Genomic DNA, 23147 nt, shown 5'->3' on the forward strand with positions numbered 1-23147 from the left:
ACCACCAACAATTAGGACACTAACAAAATAAACCACACAAAAAACTCGCTTTAAAATAAAATCCAGCTCACAACTTTTATTTCTTGAGTAAGTAATTCTTCAAACATGTAATAAAAAAGTACAAGTAATATTAAAAACAGTCAGCCTGCAGCAATAGTAGTGACTAATAAGCCAAGAAAGAACAAAGTTTAAAAAAAAATCATTTCAAATAAGTATTTCTTTCATCATCATTCACTCATCTTCGTCTTCAAATATTGCGACATTCCACAAAAAAATCCTCTACCATCTTGGGCAAAAAAGTCAAAGGGCCTTAGGTCGAATTCACAAAGAGTTAGGACTTGTCCTAACTTAGGACTAGTCCTGTTCCTAACTAAGGACTAGTCCTAGGAGATACAAAAAACGTAGGCTATGGCTCGTTCTAAGCTAGGACGAGAGTTAGGACGAGAACTCATCCTAAGTTAGGACGAGAACTCGTCCTAACTCCAGATAAAACTAACATTAACTCTTTGTGAAATCCATCCCTTGTCACACAAGGCTCTTTTTTCAGGCAACTTGGAGCCAACTAACTACAAGGGCATGCTACAGGACCATTTTGGCAACACAGTAGTTATTCTCAAAAAAATGTCTAACGAGCAACAAGAACAATATGTGAATGACTTTTCTTCTTGAAAATTGCCAGCTAAAATGTGAAAATAATGTAGAAAGACACCTCATTAAGATAAAAAGTTTAAAAGACAACTAATTTTCCAGTTGTTTTTTTTCTCCAAAACTAGTGCCGTCAGTGTCCAAGCAATGGCGGCCCAATACTTGCTGACTCAATGGTGCTATATTTTTCTGTTTTCCACTCTTGTGTGAAAACTAAACTTATAAATGTACATTGGTTTATAAACATTATTTTAGGAAAAGTGCCTCTGGTGTTTAAACTGAAGTATTCATTTTGAAAACAGTGGGTTTTGGTTACCTCTGAATTGCTGGTAAAAAACACCTCATGTCACAACGATAAATCTGTTAAAAAAAGTACAAACAACATGCTTGAAGCTATAAAATATTACAAATCTCTTCTGAGTATAAAGTTAAACATATTTTTAAAGTTACAAAAATAATTTGTAAACAATCTGAGTAAAAAATGTGATAAAAAATAAAAAAAAGTACACAAAGCTGCACGAAAGAGCGCAATCCTCCTATACCATAGAGAAATATAATACATGTTACTATTAGTACTAACTAGGATTACAAACCTGGTTATAGTTTTATTAGTTCAGGTGTGGTCTAACCCTACTGTTTGACCAGGGCCCAATTTCATAGAGCTGCTTAAGCAGAAGTAGTATTGCTTAACAGTTTTCTGCTAAGCAGAAATGAGCAGCATACCAGTCACAAATTGTACAGATATGTAACTTAGCACGTTGGCTTGTAACCTGACTTGCTTTTTGTGCTTAAGCAGCTCTATGAAATTGGGCCCTGGTTAAAGTTTACAATCAGAGGGCCCAACATAGGGCGCTGCTTAAGCAGAAAAGCTGACCAACACTTTGCTTACCAGAACAAGGTTACCAGCCAAACTACCCTGTCACATTTACTATTTGTGACTGGTATCCTGTTCCTTTTTGCTAAGCAGAAAATCAGAAAAATATTTGTTGAACTCCAACCATGTCTCATTCTCTTGCCGTCTTGCTTAGATCAAGGGATGATCCACAATCCATCTGCGTTCCCAGTTACCATGACGCTCCAACATGGCTTCTCTCAGGTCGTGCTCAGGGCTGCGCTTGCTCACACCTATAGAAACCAACGAAACAAGACACATTAAAGATAATCTGTTATGTAAAATTTGATTTTTAGGATAAATATTTTAGAACTTGGGAGACTTCTCTACCCGGGCGGAAGGTAGGAAATCCACCAGGACTAATACTTTAGCTTAGTCGATCGAAGGGATGTCTGGTTATTAACTTCACTGCCTAGGAGCGAGTGATTTCTCAACATTGATAAAATGCAAGTTGTTATTCTCACCAGACGGGATGTCTTCTACTTGTCCGTAAGGAGGGAGAAAAGTCCGGGAATGATCAAGACATCCTCCGCTTGTCCACTCAGCAGACAGCTCCGTCATTTTCCCTGCCACACTCTGCTGGTTTAGGGGTGTGGCGTAGACTTTCACCTGGGTGACATTCTTGTTGTATAACATCACAACCTTTAAGTATGAGTGGAACCAAATATAAGATAAAGAAATGGGCAGGAGGCTGGTCTATCATGCTCGTGCTAAGCTGAAATGGATGCTTAGCAAAACATACAGGAAATAATAGAATTATGTCACTTTCCCTGTGTGGGTGATTGCCAACCTATGAACGTTTGGAAATAGTTAAGATAATTTTTTTCTTTTGGGGATCATCAACTATTTTGAGACCGTCATAATCTTGAGATCGCGCTCTTTCGACAGATGGTACATTTAATTTTCTATGTGGTTAGCTAAAGAAGCAACCCATTAATTTTTGAGGGTTGTTGCTGGTAGTTTGAGTACATTATGACGGCCGCAAAGGCGAGGGATGCCAGGAGGGAGTTCATTTCTCAGACCACCACGAACTAATGATAGATTATTAATGTATATGACAACTTTCCATACCTTGAGAGGTTCTTTCAGAATGTCCAACTCAGCAACGTCATGCACCCAGACCGTTACGACACCTGAGGCGTGGATTGCGTATAACTTCTGCATGAGCTCGTTGACCGGTGAGGGGTTATTGACTTCGGAGTACAGACGCTCTTTGACGCTTCGCTTTGGGTCTGGACGGTAGAGGGCTTCTATGGTTGGGACTATGAGAAGAAAAAGGAAGTAATTGAGGTTTTATTACAATATCAGAGGAAAGACGTGTAGACGTGTAACTGAAATTACCTTTAGTGTAAAGACAACAAAACTAGTGGAAACAAGAATAACAATAATATTGCGTTCTTTCCTAAGGCCAGTGATTGTCATCTATAGGCCAACATTTGGTGTCAAATAACAGAAATGATGAAGAGCAGAGGGAAAGTCCGCCTGTTTCTTATTTGATTTCTCGAGATATATCTCAATTTTTATGATTCAAAGTTGGTTTCATAATAACGATTAACACTTTCCTTATTACATTATGAATAAACACCTGCGAAATTTTGAGGATATTTTTGTCAGAAAACTCACAGGTCCACTAAACCACTAAACTGTTCGGTCCTCAATACCTTTTGTTAAGATAAACAAAAGATCTTATTGAAGACCGCTGTTCCCCAAACTGGACAAGCCTGAGTTTGTAATGGGCAAACTTGGGCTTGCTTTTAATGGGCGATTAACAGTATGAATTCAATGCCTTTCCTTAAACTACAAACTTGATACCACTTGACTTACCCATGAGTGAGAACAAGGGTGTCTTGTCGATGCAGTGATTGCGGCAGGCCGGGATCTTCATCTTGTTATTGGTCCTGACGTAGAAATTGGTCTGGTCTTGTTGCTCCAGGAAACCGAAGGGAACCCAGTGAAGGAAGTTGTTGCAGTGTTTAACTTTATCTTCGTAGAAAGAACCTTTCAAAATCGAAAACAACAAATGGAAAGTTAGAAGTCGGTAAATCGTCGCATTAGTGTAAAAATGTTGCACTTTGATTATTGCAAATGTGTATATCTCGCATGAACGTACTCCATGCAAAAACTTTGTATCTTGGCACATCTTTTTATTTCTTTTTAATAATTAATTCTGGTTGTGAAGCCACAGATTCTCAGAAAAGCTAAACTTAATCACTGTGCTCCCCAAGAATTAAAAATATAAAAAAAGACAGGGAAGGAAGTTCCAGTTTTGGATGTGGGAAGAAACCCCAAAAGAATATGCATTCTTCATTAAAAAACAAAATTGTTGATCGTCCCCGCCCAACCGTTTAAGACCCCGACCCCATTTTTTTCCATTTTTTTTTTCTTCATAAAAACAACCTTTTCAGCTGATATTTTTTTTAAAATGTACAGGTTTGAAAAGATGTTTAAGAAGGTTTTTATTCATGTTGGCAAAGCAAGAACAATTCTTCAAATATTTACTTGGGCTACACTGTGCTTAGTCTGTAACAGCTTTATGGGAATTCCGATAAAAGGCGGGCGTGCATGATCTGGGTATGTCATTCTTAACATTGGCCAATCACAGGCGCGATTGAGAATGACCTATTACTGCTAGCAATCATGCTACGTCCGTGTCTGTGGTTGTGTAGTGTCTCATTTGAGTTGTGTATGGTTGTGTATATTCCCATTGACTTGTGTTTGGTTGTTAATTTTCTTTTCGTTATTGCACGACAGGTGCAGCACGCTCGTTAGAGCGTGCCATGATTACGTAAGGTTTCCTTTCACATTCTCCCTTAAAACGGGGCGTTTTCAGCTTAGCAATCACTCTCGGTAGAGCAACTTACCTCGCTACACACTCAATCGTCCGTTCTCTATGCTCTAATCTTATAATACCGTACACAACAAATTAGAAGATGAATCCTGAGGCTTCGAATGAAGACATACTTTTGGCAATACAAACCTTGTCAAGCAGTATAGACACCAAAGTGGAGTCTGCAATCAAGAAACAACGGACATCAGCTGAAATTGAGTATGAATTTAAGAGCATCGGAAACAAAGTCCAGTTTCGACATACTGAAAAACTCAATGCTCTGGTAGAATCGGCCATTGCATCAATAAAAGTTGGAGACCTTAACTCCGGATTGGGTCTACTTAGTTCAGTTATAGAGCTGAATAAACAACGCCAGAAGCTTATCAAGGTTGCAGATAGATCTACACAAGGCTGGGCAACCGTTAAAGAATACATCACGGACGAGTTGGCAGATGACTCCGGAGACGAAAAAAGACTGAAAAAGGCCGAAAAGTCTGCTGCATCCAAAAAGGCCGAGCTCAAGAAATCTAAGGTGAAGCCCACTCGTCCTTCCCAGTTCAGCCATGGAGCCCCATCTCGTGCTCCTTATTCTTTTCGTCCTTTCGCCCCCAGTCATTTCAGCAGCCCATACCGACCAGAGAGTCGCACCTGCTTCCAGTGCGGCATTACTGGACACGTCCGGACCAGTTGCCCTTCCCTACGTGCACTACGACAACCACGAAGACTGCAAACTCCAGCCACCGGACTCTCAGACACATCCGGCCATTAGAAACTGGGAATCGGCTGAAGGCGATTTACCCGGTCACATGCCCACAGGCGTAAAAGGTAAACTTAAACCTTGTATTTCATTCTGGAGAAATGTTCTCAAAGCAAGCCCCTTTGTATTAGATGTTATAGAAACAGGTTATAAGATTCCGTTTTATTTAGAACCACCACCCATTGTTTTGAAAAACAATAAGTCCAGCCTAAACCACGCCCAGTTTGTTGAGACCGCCATTTCCGAATTGATCACAAAAAGATGCATTGTAGCATTAGACTCGCCGCCATATTGCTGTAACCCTTTAACCGTTGCAGAAGGTAAAAAGCTGCGCTTGGTTTTAGATTTGCGGCATCCGAACCATTTCATTTGGAAATCAAAGTTCAAGTACGAAGACCTCGCCCATATCGCTCCAGCACTTGACAGTAACCAGGTGTATTTTTCTTTCGACCTTGAATCTGGATATCACCACGTAGAAATATTTCCGCCACATCAAAATACTTGGGTTTTTTCCTGGCATCATTGCGATAACCATGTTAGATATTACATGTTTACTGCCCTTCCATTTGGATTAAGCAGCGCATGCCACCTTTTTACTAAGCTAACAAGGCCGCTAGTGTATTTTTGGCGCTCTCAGGGTATTATTTCTTTCATGTACATTGACGACGGTCTTATAATTTCATCAGACCATGCTTCAGCGCAAAGTAGCAAAAATATAGTGCGAAATACCATCAACAATAGCGGCTTTGTTCCTAGTAAAACAAAATGCATATGGGAACCCACCGAAGAAATACAATACTTGGGTCTCATCATTGATTCCAGGAATTTGCTGTTTCGCATACCACAGAAGAAACTGTACAAACTTCTGTCAACGATCTCTGCAATTTTTACGGCACACAAAGCCAACAATTGCGTACCAGTTAAACAGCTGGCATGTTTCACGGGTCAAGTGATCTCGATGTCCCTAGCATTGGGCCCCATTGCTAGATTAATGACTCGTGACTCATATAGATCAATCGAATCAAGTGATTCCTGGAATCAATCGATAAAGTTACGCAACGACACTGTAGCTGAACTCGAATTCTGGGCCCAAAACATCGTTTCTCTTAACGGCTTTTCCATCAGACTCAGGCTTGTCCCATCTATGACCATTTATTCAGATGCCAGTGATGTAGGTTACGGCGGATATGTTGAAAACCAACCAAATCTCAAGATTCAAGGAAACTGGTCACAATCAGAAAAACGTAAAAGCTCAACTTGGCGCGAACTAGCAGCGGTCCTTAACTTACTCTTAGAACTTCAACACGTGGTTTCCCACAAAACTATCAAATGGTGTACTGACAATTCAAACGTGCCAAAGATAATCACGCGTGGTAGTGTCAAACCCGATCTACATAACATTGCATTGTCAATATATACTTTGTCTAAGAAACACGATTTCATCCTAATTCCTGAGTGGTTACCTAGAAATGAGAACAAACTCGCTGATAAGATAAGCAAATCTAAAGATTTTGATGATTGGGCAATTGATTCTGTGTCATTCAATCTCATAGACAATCTTTGGGGACCCCACTCAATAGATCGCTTTGCCTCACCTCACAACGCAAAACTCCCCAGGTTCAACGCTAGATTTTGGTGCAAAGCGGTATGCGGCGTAGATGCCTTTTGCCAAAGCTGGACATCTGAAAACAACTATTTCTGTCCCCCCGTGTCCCTTATTATACAAGTCATTAAACGCATTGTTGCGGTCAAAGCAACAGGCACTCTAGTAATCCCAAAATGGACAACATCAGCATTTTGGCCCTTCGTCTGCCCAGACGGCATACACCTAGACTATTCAATTGTAGATTGGAAAGTATTGCAAACGTCATTCAGCCCTTCATCATTGGGTAAGAGCACAGTTTTCCGAAATAATCCCAATTTTTTCATGCTTAGCTTTGAGATACGATTTTTCACAATCGTTCAGATCTTCGAACATGGGGTTTTGTCTTTCTCCTCTCGGCATCTGCCCTGAATGTGCCGTTCACGCATAAAAAACTTATATTTTTCTTATAAACAGTCGGTCAAAAATTGTTGACGAAGCGACGATTGCGTATGATTGAAAGATATGATTGTATATAACAATGCAGTTGATTGCAATTGGGCTAATTGTAGCCGATGCCGATTTGTGTGCATCACCGTAATGGATGGTTTTTTATAACCAGTATGGGAATCACCTTCGATTTTTCCTCAGATGATATTATTGCATGCATGCCTTTTTGCTTTACCCTTTCTTTGGCGTTCTCTAAATACTATGCGAGGCGAGCAGCTCCGCCATTACAATGTTCACCAAAACATTACGTTTGTGTTGTTTTTCTTTGTCTATTCTTTAACTTTACATGAGGTAAATTTAGAAAAGAAAATAATTTTCTAACGTAAGAATGGAGTAAGAAAGTTAATTTTCTTTTCGTTATTGCACGACAGGTGCAGCACGCTCGTTAGAGCGTGCCATGATTACGTAAGGTTTCCTTTCACATTCTCCCTTAAAACGGGGCGTTTTCAGCTTAGCAATCACTCTCGGTAGAGCAACTTACCTCGCTTCCCACCGCAACCCGCCCTATCAAAAAAAAAAAAAAAAAAAAAAAAAATGCTCGGAGAAAGGATAGCGCGACCTACGTCCAACATCCTGGTCGCGTCCACGGTTCCTCCACAAGTTGGGGGTTTTACGTGGCCACTGAGCGCTGATAACTCAGCCTGGTGTTGGACGCCGAGCTTTTGTTGCACGTTTTTCAGTAGCAACACCAAATTAAGTGCATATTACACGCACTTGCTTCTATATATTCTGAAACGACAGATAATTTTCCTTATCTCCGAATTTTTGCAGACCGGCTAATTTAGCCATGAATTAGCAATTATTGCATATACATATATATAGCTTTTAGGCTATGGTACGGAGCACAACTTTTGCTGCTCTCTTTTTACTTTGTCTGTTTCAGATAGATGGTTGGCACTCTCTCATTCAGCAACTGACCCGGAACTAAAGCAACTTGCCCTTGGAGCCCTACCAAAACTATTAATGTCATCAAGAGCACACTCAACAACGATAAAATACAGCAATAGTTGGAAACGATGGGAATCATGGGCTTCATCCAAGACCGGCGTCAAATCATTTCCCGTCAACCCAACAGATTTCGCCCTATATTTGTCTTCATTTTATTCATCCGGTCATAAAACGGCAGCAGATTCTGCAGCAGCTGCTGTTGCCTGGGCACATAGCTTGGCTGGATTACCGTCACCTACAAACGATCCATTGGTCAAAACAACCATACAAGGCTACAAGAGACTCACAGCCTCTACCCCAAATCGGAAGGAACCGGTAACACCTGAAATCATGGCAAAACTTTATAATGCTCACGGTCAACCTAGTGCAGCATTAGGCGATTTACGCATCCTATTCGTATGCTTTGTCTGTTACGCAGGTTTCCTTCGTTTCAACGACATCAGTAATGTAAGACGAACGGACTGTAGTATACTCAGTGACAGTCTCGTCATACATTTATGCAAGTCAAAAACTGATCAATACCGCCAGGGCAATAATATAACAATTGCAAGAACATTTCAGCCAACCTGTCCAGTTGTAATCACAGAACGATATTTCCAAGCAATGGGCGATCCTGACACTTCTCCTCTACCGGTACTTCGCAGAATGACACGTTCCAAAACCGGTCTCGTTCCTACTACTCATGGGTTAAGCTACACCAGAACCAGAGAGATTGTACTAGAAGCCCTCCGACCATTCGTTCCAGATATTCACAAGTTCGGACTCCATAGCCTGAGGTCAGGCGGTGCATCCGCAGCTTCAAAGGCCCTACTCCCATCTCACTTAATATCCATGCACGGAAGATGGAAAACCGGAAAGGCCAGAAATGCATACATAAAAACTGATCCGCAAACACGTTTGCTCCCCTCATCTGTACTTGGAATTTGAAATTGAATTTAATGAGATTATGTGAATAATTGGCTAGTTAAGCCGACGAGAATAATGATGAAATTTAAATTAAATGAGTTGAATTAAGTATGTGAATGTGAATGCGAGGCGAGCAGCTCCGCCATTACAATGTTCACCAAAACATTACGTTTGTGTTGTTTTTCTTTGTCTATTCTTTAACTTTACATGAGGTAAATTTAGAAAAGAAAATAATTTTCTAACGTAAGAATGGAGTAAGAAAGTGTAGTTTCCCTTTGACTTGTGTATGGTTGTGTAGTTTCCCATTGACTGGTGGTTGTGTCAATTCCCATTGACTTGTGTATGGTTGTGTAGTTTCCCATTGACTTGTGTATGGTTGTGTAGTTTCCTATTGACTTGTGTATGGTTGTGTAGTTTCCCATTGACTGGTGTATTGTTGTGTAGTTTATAGTTGTGTAGTTTCCCATTGACTTGTGTATGATTGTGTAGTTTCCCATTGATTTGTGTATGGTTGTGTAGTTTCCCTTTGACTTGTGTATGGTTGTGTAGTTTCCCATTGACTGGTGGTTGTGTCAGTTCCCATTGACTTGTGTATGGTTGTGTAGTTTCCCATTGACTTGGGTATGGTTGTGTCAGTTCCCATTGACTTGTGTATGGTTGTAAAGTGTCCCATTGACTTGTGTATGGTTGTGTAGTTTCCATTGACTTGTGTATGGTTGTGTAGTTTCCCATTGACATGTGTATGATTGTGTAGTTTCCCACTGACTTGTGTATGGTTGTGTAGTTTCCCATTGACTTGTGTATGGTTGTGTAGTTTCCCATTGACTTGTGTATGGTTGTGTAGTTTCCCATTGACGTGTGTATAGTTGTGTAGTTTCCCATTGACTTGTGTATGGTTGTGGAGTTTCCATTGACTTGTGTATGGTTGTGTAGTTTCCCATTGACATGTGTATGATTGTGTAGTTTCCCCTTGACTTGGGTATGGTTGTGTCAGTTCCCATTGACTTGTGTATGGTTGTAAAGTGTCCCATTGACTTGTGTATGGTTGTGTAGTTTCCATTGACTTGTGTATGGTTGTGTAGTTTCCCATTGACATGTGTATGATTGTGTAGTTTCCCACTGACTTGTGTATGGTTGTGTAGTTTCCCATTGACTTGTGTATGGTTGTGTAGTTTCCCATTGACTTGTGTATGGTTGTGTAGTTTCCCATTGACGTGTGTATAGTTGTGTAGTTTCCCATTGACTTGTGTATGATTGTGTAGTTTCCCATTGACTTGTGTATGGTTGTGTAGTTTCCCATTGACTTGTGTATGGTTGTGTAGTTTCCTATTGACTTGTGTATGGTTGTGTAGTTTCCCATTGACTTGTGTATTGTTGTGTAGTTTCCCATTGACGTGTGTATAGTTGTGTAGTTTCCCATTGACTTGTGTATGATTGTGTAGTTTCCCATTGACTTGTGTATGGTTGTGTAGTTTCCCATTGACTTGTGTATGGTTGTGGAGTTTCCCATTGACTTGTGTATGGTTGTGTACATGTAGTTTCCCAATGACTTGGGTATGGTTGTGTCAGTTCCCATTGACTTGTGTATGGTTGTGTAGTTTCCCATTGACTTGGGTATGGTTGTGTCAGTTCCCATTGACTTGTGTATGGTTGTAAAGTGTCCCATTGACTTGTGTATGGTTGTGTAGTTTCCCATTGACTTGTGTATGGTTGTGTAGTTTCCCATTGACTTGTGTATGGTTGTGTAGTTTCCCATTGACTTGTGTATGGTTGTGTAGTTTCCCGTTGACTTGTGTATGGTTGTGTAGTTTCCCATTGCAGAACGTTGTGATTGACATCGCAGCGAGAGTTTATAGGTCAACCAACAACCAATGAGACCGGGTTGTTAGTAAACATTAGCATTATGAGCTCCGCCCTAAATTTGGGCAGTTACAGAACCATCAAGGCGCTACTTTAGAAATACTCATGTACCGTACGTGTACCATATAGATGGTAATGTGTATATACAGTAGGTATAGGAGTGTACATACGCTGTACACGTATTATATGCACTGTGTTATGTATGGGGTGCGCTGGCGGAATTCAGTGATTGGGACTGGGATCGCGGCTGGCTGTAGCGCCTTCATTAAGGCTACTAGGAGTTAAATTTGTTTGACAAAACTATTGAAACACACAACCCCTCCGTTTTATAGTGATTGTGATGATTTCTTTATTCTTGATTTCATAACTGGCACGTCAACAAAACTTTTTGAAAAAACGAGAAAAAAACTCCCTCCCTCCCCCATTCGCAAAAGAAAAAGGACGATCAACAATTTTTTTTTGTAATGTGCATGTTATTTATAGATTTACATTGAATATCTTTATGGTATTGAAAACAAAATAAACCTCATTCAGCAACCACTGTCATTACCTTTCTTGCAGGTTGCACAGGCCCCGATGCATCCTTGAAGAGCTTGCAAAAGTTCATCTTCATCATGGTAAAGATGCTTGCGTTTTACTTCAACCCAAATACGATCCACCTAAAAAAGTAAAGGTCATTAAACAATTTTTTTATGAGATATAGCGTAACATCACAGGCTGTCGACCCAAATAAACTTTCACCAGGGGAACAATGCCATCTACTCCTGAAGCCCCATCACACTATAGAAGGATGTAGTCATAGGTATCATCCACTATCATCGAACCAGGAACACTGGGGCGACCCCTTCTCTTAACGACAAGTGCACTACCTCCGATCTGAAGGATGCATTAAAAATGGTGAAGTGTCTTGCTTGAGGACACAAGTGTCACGACTGGGACTCGAATCCACACTCTGCTGAACAGAAACATCCGGCACAATTTCAAAAAGCTGTTAAGCAGAAAATACTGCCTGGCAAATTTCTTTGCTAAGCAAGAAATTAGTGGGTTACCAGTCTCAGCATTGGTAACTGTATGGTATTCTGGCTGGAAAGTTTGTTTTGCTAAGCAAGATTATTTTGTGCTCAGAGCTAAAGTAAATATTATATCAAACCGACTTCCTACCTGTTCTTGTCTGTGCTTGGCCGTCTCTCGACAAAATGCAGTGTTGTCTTGAGGGACACACTCGTTGCTGATTGCGGGGGCCCTAGTTGTCGTCGCTACATGGCTAAAGTCAGGGCTCTGTTTCTTTGGTTTTACCGATCGCAAACAAGCATCAGTCGGATTAAGCGGATCTACATCGCGACCCTCTGTGAAGTAAGAGAATCAAATATTTGTAGGACTAAGGATGAAATTGTAGAATCCACTGAGAAATTACAAGAACTGGGCCTGAGAGAACTGGGCCTGATTGAGTTTTGTTATTAAAAATAGTAAATATATCAAGAGTTCAGTGGGAACAATACATTTCTTCAAAGATTGCGCCCAACATTATTATTATTATTGCGAGCAGCAGCATGGCAGTGACTTTGTTCTTTGGTCGGTACGTTCATCAAGCTTGTTAAAACTACACAAAATGTATTTAAAGAAAAATTATAACAAGTAGAATTACCCTGGACAAAATAAAGGGTTGAATCCAAGCTTTCTGTGGTGTGCGAATGTGTGTTTCATATTTGAGTGGTCAAACAGCGTTGGCACCTAGGGTTGTTTATGTCAAAAAAATTCAGTATCGGGAGGATTACCCCCAAAGTGTCCAGCCCTAATACTTTATCGGGTCTGGTTCAACAGGATTGAGGGTTCATTTGACTTCATCTTACCTACAGCTCGTAGTAACCAACGCGCCTGCTCTTTCTTGAAATCTTCCTTAGTCTCACCGGGTCCCAGTAGGCTAGACCTCTCTACCCAGGCGTGGAACGTCTTCCGCATGTCAATGAACACAGAGTCTTCATATAAACCTTCAAGAAAACCGCAGAAAAAATTCTTAAACTGTAACTAATTTTTTGGTGAAGTTTGTGGTAGAACCATGTTTAAATATCTTCGGAGGTAGTGTAGGTTCTGAAAAGAATCACTGGTTAACTACTCAACAGTTCGATTAGTATGCTCTGATCGTCTTCAACAATCCTTTTTTGCCAACGCCAAATCTCCCTAGACCTGAACCCGAGAACATAGAATCCTTCAACCAAAACTAAGGAATGTCCATGGAAATATTCTGAAATGTTTGCTTTTTTGGCCAACCCCCCTATTTCCCGCAACCCCATGATCATTCAGTCCTCACACAAACCCTGAAGAATGTAACAGGACAATTCTTTAAAAATGTAACTCAAAACATCTAAAGGGAAATCACATTCCATTAACAAACCCTAAAATAGAGTGTCATGTCCGAGTGGTTAAGAGCATCAAATTCAAGTTCTGGTGCTGATTCACCTGAGTGTGGGTTCGAATCCAGGTCGTGACACTTGTGTCCTTGAGCAAGATACTCGACTATAATTGCTTCTCTTCGAGGGTAGAGGTTGATATTGTGTATAAAAAAGCCACAAGCGCCTTACAGGCAGCTCAGGGCTGTATACTCCCACGGGAGCTGAGAAACATTACAGGGATGTTATTGGCCCCATGACCAGGGCACTAATGTAAAGAGCATTGATACGGTTATTGTGAAATGCGCTATATAAGAATTTGTTATTATTATTATTATTATTAAAATCAGATAAAAACCTGCCTAATCATACGAAAAAACAGAGCGTCTAATGTCATGAATGTACTGCCCTCTGCAGCCGCTTCTACTTACCAACTCCAATATTGAATCCCGACTTAATGAACCGAGGGCCGCAGTGAAGAAGTGCTTGTCTCATCAAACGCTCCGGATGGTGTGTCGATTCGTCCGAATTCATTGGGTCATAGGTCAACTCCATGGACTGGCCCAAGATGGGGGAGCTAAACCGTGGGTCTAGGAAGTTGATGTTGTCGTGCTCTTTGTTGGTCATGAAAGCGTTCAGAACATTAACCTTAACATCTGATGAAGAAAAACCAAAACAAACCAAAATGAACTTGAGATTATCGGTCAACTGTGACAAAAAGAGAGTTCCCCTAACCACTGTCCGGCGATTAGACTGCATGACTTGCAATCACAAGGTTGTGGGTCTGAATCCAAACAAACAAAATTTAAACGAAGTGGAGCTTATGAGACCTGTGACCTTTTTATGCCTTGGATTTCGTTCTTGAAGGGGTTAAGAAAATTTTCTTTTAAGGGGCAGTCACTTCTTTAAGAAAAATAAAATTTGTATAAGAACTTTGCAAAGAGCACCAAAGCAAAAGAACAGGACCCAATTTCATATAGCATGTAAGCACGAAAATTTGCTTAGCATGAAATTTCTTTCTTAATAAAAACAGGATTACCAACCAAATTTCTACGTAATTTTCAGGATAAGCAAACAACAGCTGAATACCAGTATCAAGCAATATGCAACAAATGGAAATTTGGTTGGTAATCCTGTTTTTATTAAGGAAGAAGTTTCATGCTAAGCAAATTTTTGTGCTTACAGGCTTCATGAAATTGGGCCCAGGGCACCAAGGAAGTTACTGTGGGTGCCGGGGGTAATAGCGAGGCCTGCCTTCTGCCTTAAGTAAATCTTAATAAAAAATTTAAAAACTATAAACGAACCTGGATTCCACTTGTTCTCATTGTTGACGATATCCTGGAAGCACATCACAAGGTTTGGATTGAGACGAAAGTACCGACCATTCTCAGATACAAACTGGCTCACAATAGATGCATCAGAAAGCTTTGCATCCATCTGTAATAAAAATATACTTCTACATTTATTTAGGGTTAAAAGCAACAGGATGTGGAGCTTCTGAAATGTTTAAAATATGATTAGCTACCTTTTAATCAATGTTTGAAATAACAGAAATTCTGTCAGTTGGTTGCAAACATATTATTTTTTTAATAAACCTTTAATGAATAAATGAGTGATGAAAAAATAAGATTTTCCGTCATTCATTCATTCATAACCATTTAAAAATCAAATTTTCTCTCATATGGTATAGTAGTTTATAAGTTGTTTTCTTGTCACATATTCAAAATTATATACAGTAAAATTAATTTTGGTTTCATTTCCAATCCGTACCATGTGGTCTTTATCAAAAAGCGGCCGGGCACGCTCAGTTCCCTCAAAGCCATCTGGTAGCTGGTACTCCGCAGCATCTGTTTCCGGTGGCACAACAACCAGCAGTTCTCTATGAGGGAATGTTACCAGTGTGGCCGAGCTACCGGCTTGTTTCTTGACTGCCACAAAGATGTGATCACCTTTTTATTTTGAAAGAGAGAACAAAAAAGAAAACCATTTAAAAATTTTGTGTTCTTTGTTTATGAAGTAAACACAAGTGCTCCTTTAATTTGACTTAGGACTAATGCAACTTCGTTATTTGCATGGTGGAAATACGATATAGAAAGGTTTGCGGTAACACCATGTAACGACTATCTCTAATGAATTGGGGGTGGTTCTGAAATTCGTTATTTGCATTTTTACTTTAAACACTTTGTGGGTGCAACCGTTAGGCCCTTCTTGCCTCCAGTTCTGGGCACCTGGTTTGATTCGGGGGCACTATGTGGATTGAGTTTTCACTCTCTGCCTGACTGTGTGGGTTTTCACTGGAATAATAATTCTCAGGGGTTTTCCTACCACATCTAAAACTGAAACTTGAAACTGAAAGTGATTAAGTTCGTTTTTCTGGGAGTCCTTGGCTTCACACCCAGAATAAATCAATGAATTCGTTGGTTTTTTCCTAAAATGAACCTCGGGTTTCCTCCCACATCTAAAACTGAAACTTCCCTCCTTGCCTTCTCTCCATAGGATTCTTGACTAGTACAATGATCAAGTTCGCTGTTCTGAGAGTCATTGGCTCACAACCAGAATACATTCAATGAATTGAAATAAATTGGTGTAAAAGAAAGCATTTGCCTTCAATACCTTTGTGCTCCACGTAGTCAGAAGCAGCACATGTAGCCAGTCCGGCTAAACGATCAAGCTTGGTCGAGTCTTCATCCGACAACGCTAGCTTGGCTGCACGTCCTTCGTAGTGAAGCGAGTCGTCTGGTTGGTCGCCTTCCGGGTATGTGCTGCCATCATGTGGTTCATCCCAGGCTTCTATCACCAACAACTTCACTGTACAACAAGAAAGGACAAATTTGGGTTTGAACCTATGACCTCTGGTCTAACGTGCCATTGCTCTACCAACTGATACAATCCCAGCCAAAATGCTCGGGCCATTCATTCGCAACATAACAATAAATATTCCCTGACCACATCCCCCTGACAATAAACATTCTCTCCACCGTTCCCCGCTCAAAATTGATTGCAAGGCAAAAGACCACGCAAGGAGAGCCAACATTGACAGGGGGCACATGGACCCAACTTGATATGGCTTGGATTGTAGCTCTACGTTTGGAGTCACCCTACTATTTTTGTCAATATCTTTGTTTACAAACAAACACTTTAACAAACAAACAAACAAATAAACAAACAAACGACAAAACAAACAAACAAACAAACAAACAAATGCCTCAATTACCTCCGGGCCATTCCTCACTGACGAGTTTCGCCAAGGTTTTTAAAGTCATCATTAAGCGTACAGCCATGGTCCGATCAGCACACCTGAAAATGGAGAGGATGAACCAGCCGTACAATTTAATGAATCCTGTATATACATTAACTTTCTACAACACACAATCATCTCCATCCTCGCAATACAAAATTGTAGTCCTGGGCGCAGAGAAACAATTATGGTTATTGCAATTTGAACAACCTTTGCAAAAGCAGGAAGTTGTAAACTGTGCTGAAATGTTTAAGCCTTCTTTACAAAGGTCAATGCAACATAAGCGTGGCCTTATATAAAATTGTGTGCCTGCACACTCCCTAATGCAGAGAAACAATTATGGCTATTGTAACTTGACCTACGTTTCCAAAAGCAGGAAGGTGTGAACTATTGTCAAAAACTTGAAAGCCCCCTTTAAGAGGTCAATGCAACATAAAGCATGGCCTTACATAACACCTTCTGCCTGTACCCTCCTGGGTGCAGAGAAACAATTATGGTTCACTGACCTGCTGTTCAGATTAAAACCCTTCATGTGCTCCGTGCAGTCTACACAATGCCTACCCGGCTCACCGCACCAATCTGAGGTTCGCTCCTCGTTCTTAAAAGCGATCAGTCTTCCGGGGTACTGGGTCAAACTGCATGATTGAAATAATAAATAAAACAAATTAAGTAGATTTATTCATAACTATCACAAAAATTACCTTAATATTCAGAAAATATTTATTTGCACTTGGATTGCTTTACCCCTTATCCACCTCGGAAAATGGGCATACCTCACTCAGGGAATAGGCACCCCTGCTTTGGTAATAGGGGTAAGCGACGAAACCCTGGGGTATTCATGAAATGTGCAACCAGAAGCCCCTGGAATAGGAACACAGTGTGAAAGGACGCTGGGGTAAACATGGGGTAACAAAGTCCTGAGGCATCCCCAGGGCTTTATTCCACAGGGATAAGAGATGGAAAGGGCTTTATTAAGATGTCATACTGACCGAGCGAAATCTGTGACGTCGCCTCGGGTTATGGGGTGGTCAATTTTTCCAACTGTGGCCTCGGGATTCACCGCATCAGGTGGAAAAATCTGATCGCTGGACATAGATTCATCAGCTGGACATAATGGCATCTTAGACGAACCTGACAAAAATGAAAAATTGACATAAGACTCAACTAGTAATAGAATATCAAAAGAAACATAATTGCTTCTATTCACACAGGAGTGAGAAAGCTTTAGAGGGAATGTCAGGATGGTCAAGCAGAACTTGTTTGGTTGTGGGTTTGAATCGCAAACTGTGACCAGTGAAAAGAATTCACAAAACAATTACCAGAGGAGGTCTTGAACCAACAACCTGTGGATTAATGTGCTGGCGCTCAATCAACTGAGCTACTTAGCCCTTATGTTGGCGGTGTCCCTTTTTTTGTATATCTTTGATGGGTGCATCCAATTGAATAGCTTCGAATTCCATTTAAGCCACCATCCCAAAGGTGAGAATGAGAGGGAACAAAATAGTCTGGTTCCTCTTCTTCAACAGAAAGAGTAATGGATGTCATTATCAGGGAATCACACGATTGCATTTTTAATTCAATACAATTTCTATTACCATAAACAGCGTCAATACTATCCCATGCTATCTGCTGGATTTCGTTTGCACTTAACGTTGAATCGTCACCAGCCGAGAATATCGGACCATCCTCGCTGCTCCCCTGAACTCGAATCTCAAAAGTTTCCTCGAACACAACAATCCCGATATCACGATTGGCTCTCTGGAAAACAGCATTAAGACGATGAGATGCATGAAAAAAAAAAAAAAAAAAAAAAGTGGGTATTTTTACGAGAGTAAAATCATGGCAGTTTACCTGAATCGACTTCCACAGGGGGCATGTTTTATAAATGTTCATAAAATATGTACATAAATGTTCATAATGTACCTGGAATATCGGAACACAGAGCCGCACAGCGATGCCGACAACATCTGCCATGGTAACTGTCGTCCCTGGTTCCAATCCAACCAGTGCAGCTGAGCCAGTGCTTCTGTATGTCACAGAGGGGTCAGCGCTACCGCCGGTAACCTGCAGTGGTTGGTACCCACTTCGAATAACAATCTGCGGAAAAAACTAAACTATGTTACTGTAAACAAACATAGAAGAGTGCTCGGAGGGGACTCATTTTGTATTATGGTCTTCCCAGAGTGTACTGATGCAAGTTCATGGTCAGGAGCGTGTTCTCAACTCCCCTATGCCATGTTGTTTACTTAGTGACCCACAGAGACCAGGGCCCAATTTCATAGAGCTGCTCAGCACGAAAATTTGCTTAGCATGAAATTACTTCCTCAATAAAAACAGGATTACCAACCAAATTTGTTACTGGTATTCAGCTGTTGTTTGTTTATCCTGACAATTACGTGGAAATTTGGTTGGTAACCCTGTTTTGATCAAGGAAGATATTCCATGCTAAGCAAATTGTTGTGCTTAGCAGCTTTATGAAATTAGGCCCTGGGCCCAATTTCATGAAGCTTGTTTTTAAAGCACAAAAGCTTGCCAAGTTGCACCACCTTTTCATCATTCTGAGATACTTCGTTCTGAATTTTCTGAAGGCACTGGAAGAGAAGAGGGTTCGCTCGGAAGTAGTTGGTCTCCGTTGAGATGAAGTCTCGTACGAAGTAGTTTATGGAGAGTCTCTTGTTGATGATGTGTGTCGAGTCGAACAAGTAGCTCCCTGCAATGAAAGAAGCATCACACGAAAGCCTTCAACTACTGATCCACAAACAATGGACACTGGGTTTGTGACAGCTAGAGAAATATCTTGTAAAAGACACTTTGGGTAATTACTTAAAATAATTACTTGCATAAAACCTTTCTTGACAACGAGTAATGGGGAGCTGTTGATAGTATAAAACATTGTGAGAAACGGCCCTCTGCAGTAACGTAATTTTCCAGAAAGAAGTAATTTTCCACAAATTTGATTTTGAGACCTCAGATTTAGAACTTTGTGTGAAAAGGGTGTTTTTTTCTTTCATTATTATCTCGCAGTTTCGATGACCGATTGAGCTCAAATTTCACAGGTTTGTTATTTTATATGCATATGTTGAGATACACCAACTGTAAAGGCTAGTCTTTGACAACTACCAATAGTGTCAACTGCCTTTAAATGTAATTCGTGAGGGACAGGGAGGGGAGGGGGCAACTCAGCCGTGACATCATTGATCGAGGTCACCACTCAAAATAGAAGATAAAACATCACATGTGTGTCCTTAGGCAAAAGCGTTACAAAAATATTATATATACATAGTTTCTTCTCTGCACACAGGAGGACAAAAGCTACGGGAATGCCAATGATATCCTGCAGGATTTGTTTGGCTGTGGGGTTTTACAATAAACTACAGGACTTGTTTTATTGTGGGGTTATAAACTAGACAGTTAGACTCATTCAGTTGTTGGCCAAGTGCCAAACTACACAACGCGGGTCAGTGGTGACTGGCAGGAGTCCTACCTGTGTCTTCATTGTCGTTCAGATCCAGTACACTTGGGTCAAATTGAGCTTCATCGATAGACAAGGAATTTAATTCCTCTCCACTGGGAAAAGCTATCAACTCTGTAATTAGAAATGGAGCACTATTAATGACCTTTAAATGTGAAGAATACCTTTGGGTTTTGGAATCGTTCCATCCTAGATGCAATCAAAGACTTTTGGGACGCTTGGTGGCAGCAGACTTACCAGGTAAAATCCATTGTTCTCGGTCATGTGCGCACGCTCAGAACTACGTAAACAATGGTAAGTCTGCTGCCACCTAGTGTCCCAAAGTCTCCCATAACTAACCTTTAAACAACTTTCGTTTTTAAATATTGCTGAAAATGGTTATGTCTACGTAGGAATAATAATCGTGATTGCAATAAACAATCTGAGAAACATTTCATGCACACACATTTCTCAGATCCAAATGTTTTTGAATTCTCTCTCTAAACCACATTCATTTAAATTTTATTTTATTTTATATATATTAAAACATTATCAACAGACTCGATGCTTTACCAAGTAAGTTTTTATGGTCATAAAGTTTCTGTAGTTACCAAAGGTACGTGTATACCCTCCCTTTATCCCCCTGTTTATTGTGACTATTTTTTTTCCTGGTTCCCTAAAAATAGACAAGACACTTCCACAACTGACTTTTATTAAATCTCTCTTGATCATTTTGCCTTTAAATCAGCATCAGAGTTGACAAAAAAACAAACAATGACCCAATTTAAAAAAATGTGTGGGCAAATTAAAACTTTCTCTCTCCATTCATGTTTTTCCACTTCACTGCTTATGTTCATGTTTGTTGTGTTGTCATTTAGTCTTTGAGAATGACTCTGCTATGGTCCAAACATCAGGCAATTAACAATTTGTTTGCAAACTCAATTTAATTAAACTGACTATTGACATTCGAAAGAGAGTGATGGAAATTCTGTAAATGAAAAAAATTCTCATGTTGGTTTTAATCAGTAACCGAATCAATCATGAATTACATCAGAATCTTGTTGATGAAGTTTTTGCTGGTAATTTTACATTGCACCAACAAGCTTCATTGTGGATCTATGGGTGGTTGACAAGCTCTTTTGGCTAGTAGGTTTATAACACTCTTTGAAGCAGCACCTTTGATTAGCACCTCCGTAACCTCTCTCCCATTGTAACCACCCAAAACAAAATAAGAATGAAAAGGAGCTGTTTGTGCATTTCATTTGTTGACTCGTAACTAATGGCAACTTTTGATGCAATCCACAATAACAACCAAGTGGTTTAATCTTACTGGTTGGATGCTGTCACACAATACATGTGCATGCTTTGTGGGACTTTAATGGCACATTAATAGGATTAGCCATGGTCATCTGGGCAAGTGCACTCTGTGGTCTGTTGCACTTTTCTATATCTGGCTCAGCGTACTGATGTTCATGCAATGCGCACTGCGCCAAAATGCAGGTTAAAGGCAGTGGACACTATTGGTAATTTCTCAAAATATTTATTAGCATAAAACCGTACTTGGTGAAGAGTAATGGAGAGAGGTTGGTGGTGTAAAACATTGTGAGAAACGGCTCCCTCTGAAGTGACATAGTTTTTCGAGAAGGAAGTAATTTTCCACAAACTTGATTTCAAGATCTCAGATTTAGAATTTGAGGTCTCGAAATCAACCATCTAAACGCACACAACTTTGTGTGACAACGAGTGTTTTTTTTTCTCCATTTTTATCTCACAACCTCGACGACCGATTGAGCTTAGATTTTCACAGGTTTGTTATTTTATGCATACTTTGAGATACACCAAGTGAGAACACTGGTCTTTGTCAATTACCAATAGTGTCCAGTGTCTTTAAACAAACATGTATCCATACAACAGATAATTGTAAAGCACTTATTTCATTGAGATCAAAGCGCTGAAAAGAGCAAAATAAATGGAACTACTAAACTACTTACAACAAGTCAAATTACATCTGATACAAATGAGTTTTAAGAAGTTTTAAAGGTCAAGCTGCGTACATTGCTAAAATATTTTAATTTGATTTTGAAACCTCAGAATTTGATTTTGAGGCTATCGAATTCAGGCATCTGAAAGCACACAACTTCAGGTGACAAGGGTCTTTTTTCGTCAATAATTATCTCGCAACTTCAACGACCAATTGAGTTCAAATTTTCACAGGTTCGCTATTATACAGTCATTAAATTAATATAGATACACCAACAGAGAAGACTGGTCTATGACAATTACGGAAGGTGTCCAGTGTCTTTAACAACAAGTTACCAGCTAAAATTCCATAGTTCACATTGTTGCAACTGGTGCCCCACTGATCCTTTGCTCTATGAAAATTAGAGGAAAGAAATTTGTCATGGCAGTGTTTTCTTTCATTTCAAGTAAAACGGACCATGCACTCTTTTTTAAACGTCGTAGCTAAATTTAACCAGCTATAAGGCAATTCAATAAAACAATGCATGGCAACTAGTTCCTGGATCGCTACATACTGGACATGGAGGAAGGAAGTGTGTGATGATTTAATACAAATGGCGTCTGTCATGTCATGCGATAGTAAGTTTCGAAGTAAATTTAACTTTTAGTTTTACCATTAAAAATACATTGGTCCACGATGGCCTTACAACATCTGTGGGACCTCTCTTTCTCAATGATAAACTGCAAAAATTCCACGTTTAAACAGTAAGATCAGACTTACCAGCGGAAGAACACACAGTAAGGGAGACAAATGCTAGCAACGTCACCCCTAAAAACATCGTGAAATCGCACTTTTTCTGAAGAAGCTGCGCTAGCTGGACTGCTGGAAACGAAACTTCTGCTCTCGCAAGAGTGTTTGTTTAGTTTGCAGAATCTAAAATCTGAACCCTCTATCAAAACTGTACGGCTATTGCATGTTTGTTATAATTTCAAACATGCAATTGTCAACGGTGCGGAAGAGAAATCGAGGGACTTCCCCTAATAGACACCCACATATCCATTATGTGTTTTGATTGGTCCGTGATGTCACCGCATTTAAGTCACTGCATTTATCCAATGATATCATTGTATCCAATGGAATCACTGGATCTGAATAGCAAGTACCTGTCTTTTTTTTCCTTGCGG

The 23147-nt window shown here is 40.1% G+C and overlaps 2 protein-coding genes across 2 annotated transcripts; one reads left to right on the forward strand and one right to left on the reverse strand.

Moving 5' to 3' along the window:
- Nucleotides 1-56: 56 nt before the first annotated feature.
- On the reverse strand, nucleotides 57-22903 carry LOC139953246 (uncharacterized). The gene is made up of 19 exons (XM_071952715.1): nucleotides 22744-22903; nucleotides 20037-20138; nucleotides 19099-19262; nucleotides 18476-18649; nucleotides 18148-18310; nucleotides 17542-17683; nucleotides 17059-17187; nucleotides 16529-16611; nucleotides 15928-16122; nucleotides 15085-15263; nucleotides 14619-14751; nucleotides 13746-13970; nucleotides 12778-12915; nucleotides 12089-12273; nucleotides 11478-11586; nucleotides 3362-3535; nucleotides 2609-2799; nucleotides 2002-2179; nucleotides 57-1770 (listed from the first exon to the last, which is right to left on the reverse strand). The coding sequence occupies exons 1-19, from the start codon at nucleotides 22799-22801 to the stop codon at nucleotides 1670-1672; spliced, it is 2823 nt and encodes a 940-aa protein (XP_071808816.1). The 5' UTR covers nucleotides 22802-22903; the 3' UTR covers nucleotides 57-1669.
- LOC139953286 (integrase/recombinase xerD homolog) lies at nucleotides 4270-9192 on the forward strand. The gene is made up of 2 exons (XM_071952766.1): nucleotides 4270-5189; nucleotides 8097-9192. Exons 1-2 carry the CDS (start codon nucleotides 4928-4930, stop codon nucleotides 9086-9088), a joined length of 1254 nt encoding a protein of 417 aa, XP_071808867.1. The 5' UTR covers nucleotides 4270-4927; the 3' UTR covers nucleotides 9089-9192.
- Nucleotides 22904-23147: the final 244 nt, after the last annotated feature.

This window comes from Asterias amurensis, chromosome 21, assembly GCF_032118995.1.
Source record: "Asterias amurensis chromosome 21, ASM3211899v1".
NCBI lineage: Eukaryota > Metazoa > Echinodermata > Asteroidea > Forcipulatida > Asteriidae > Asterias > Asterias amurensis.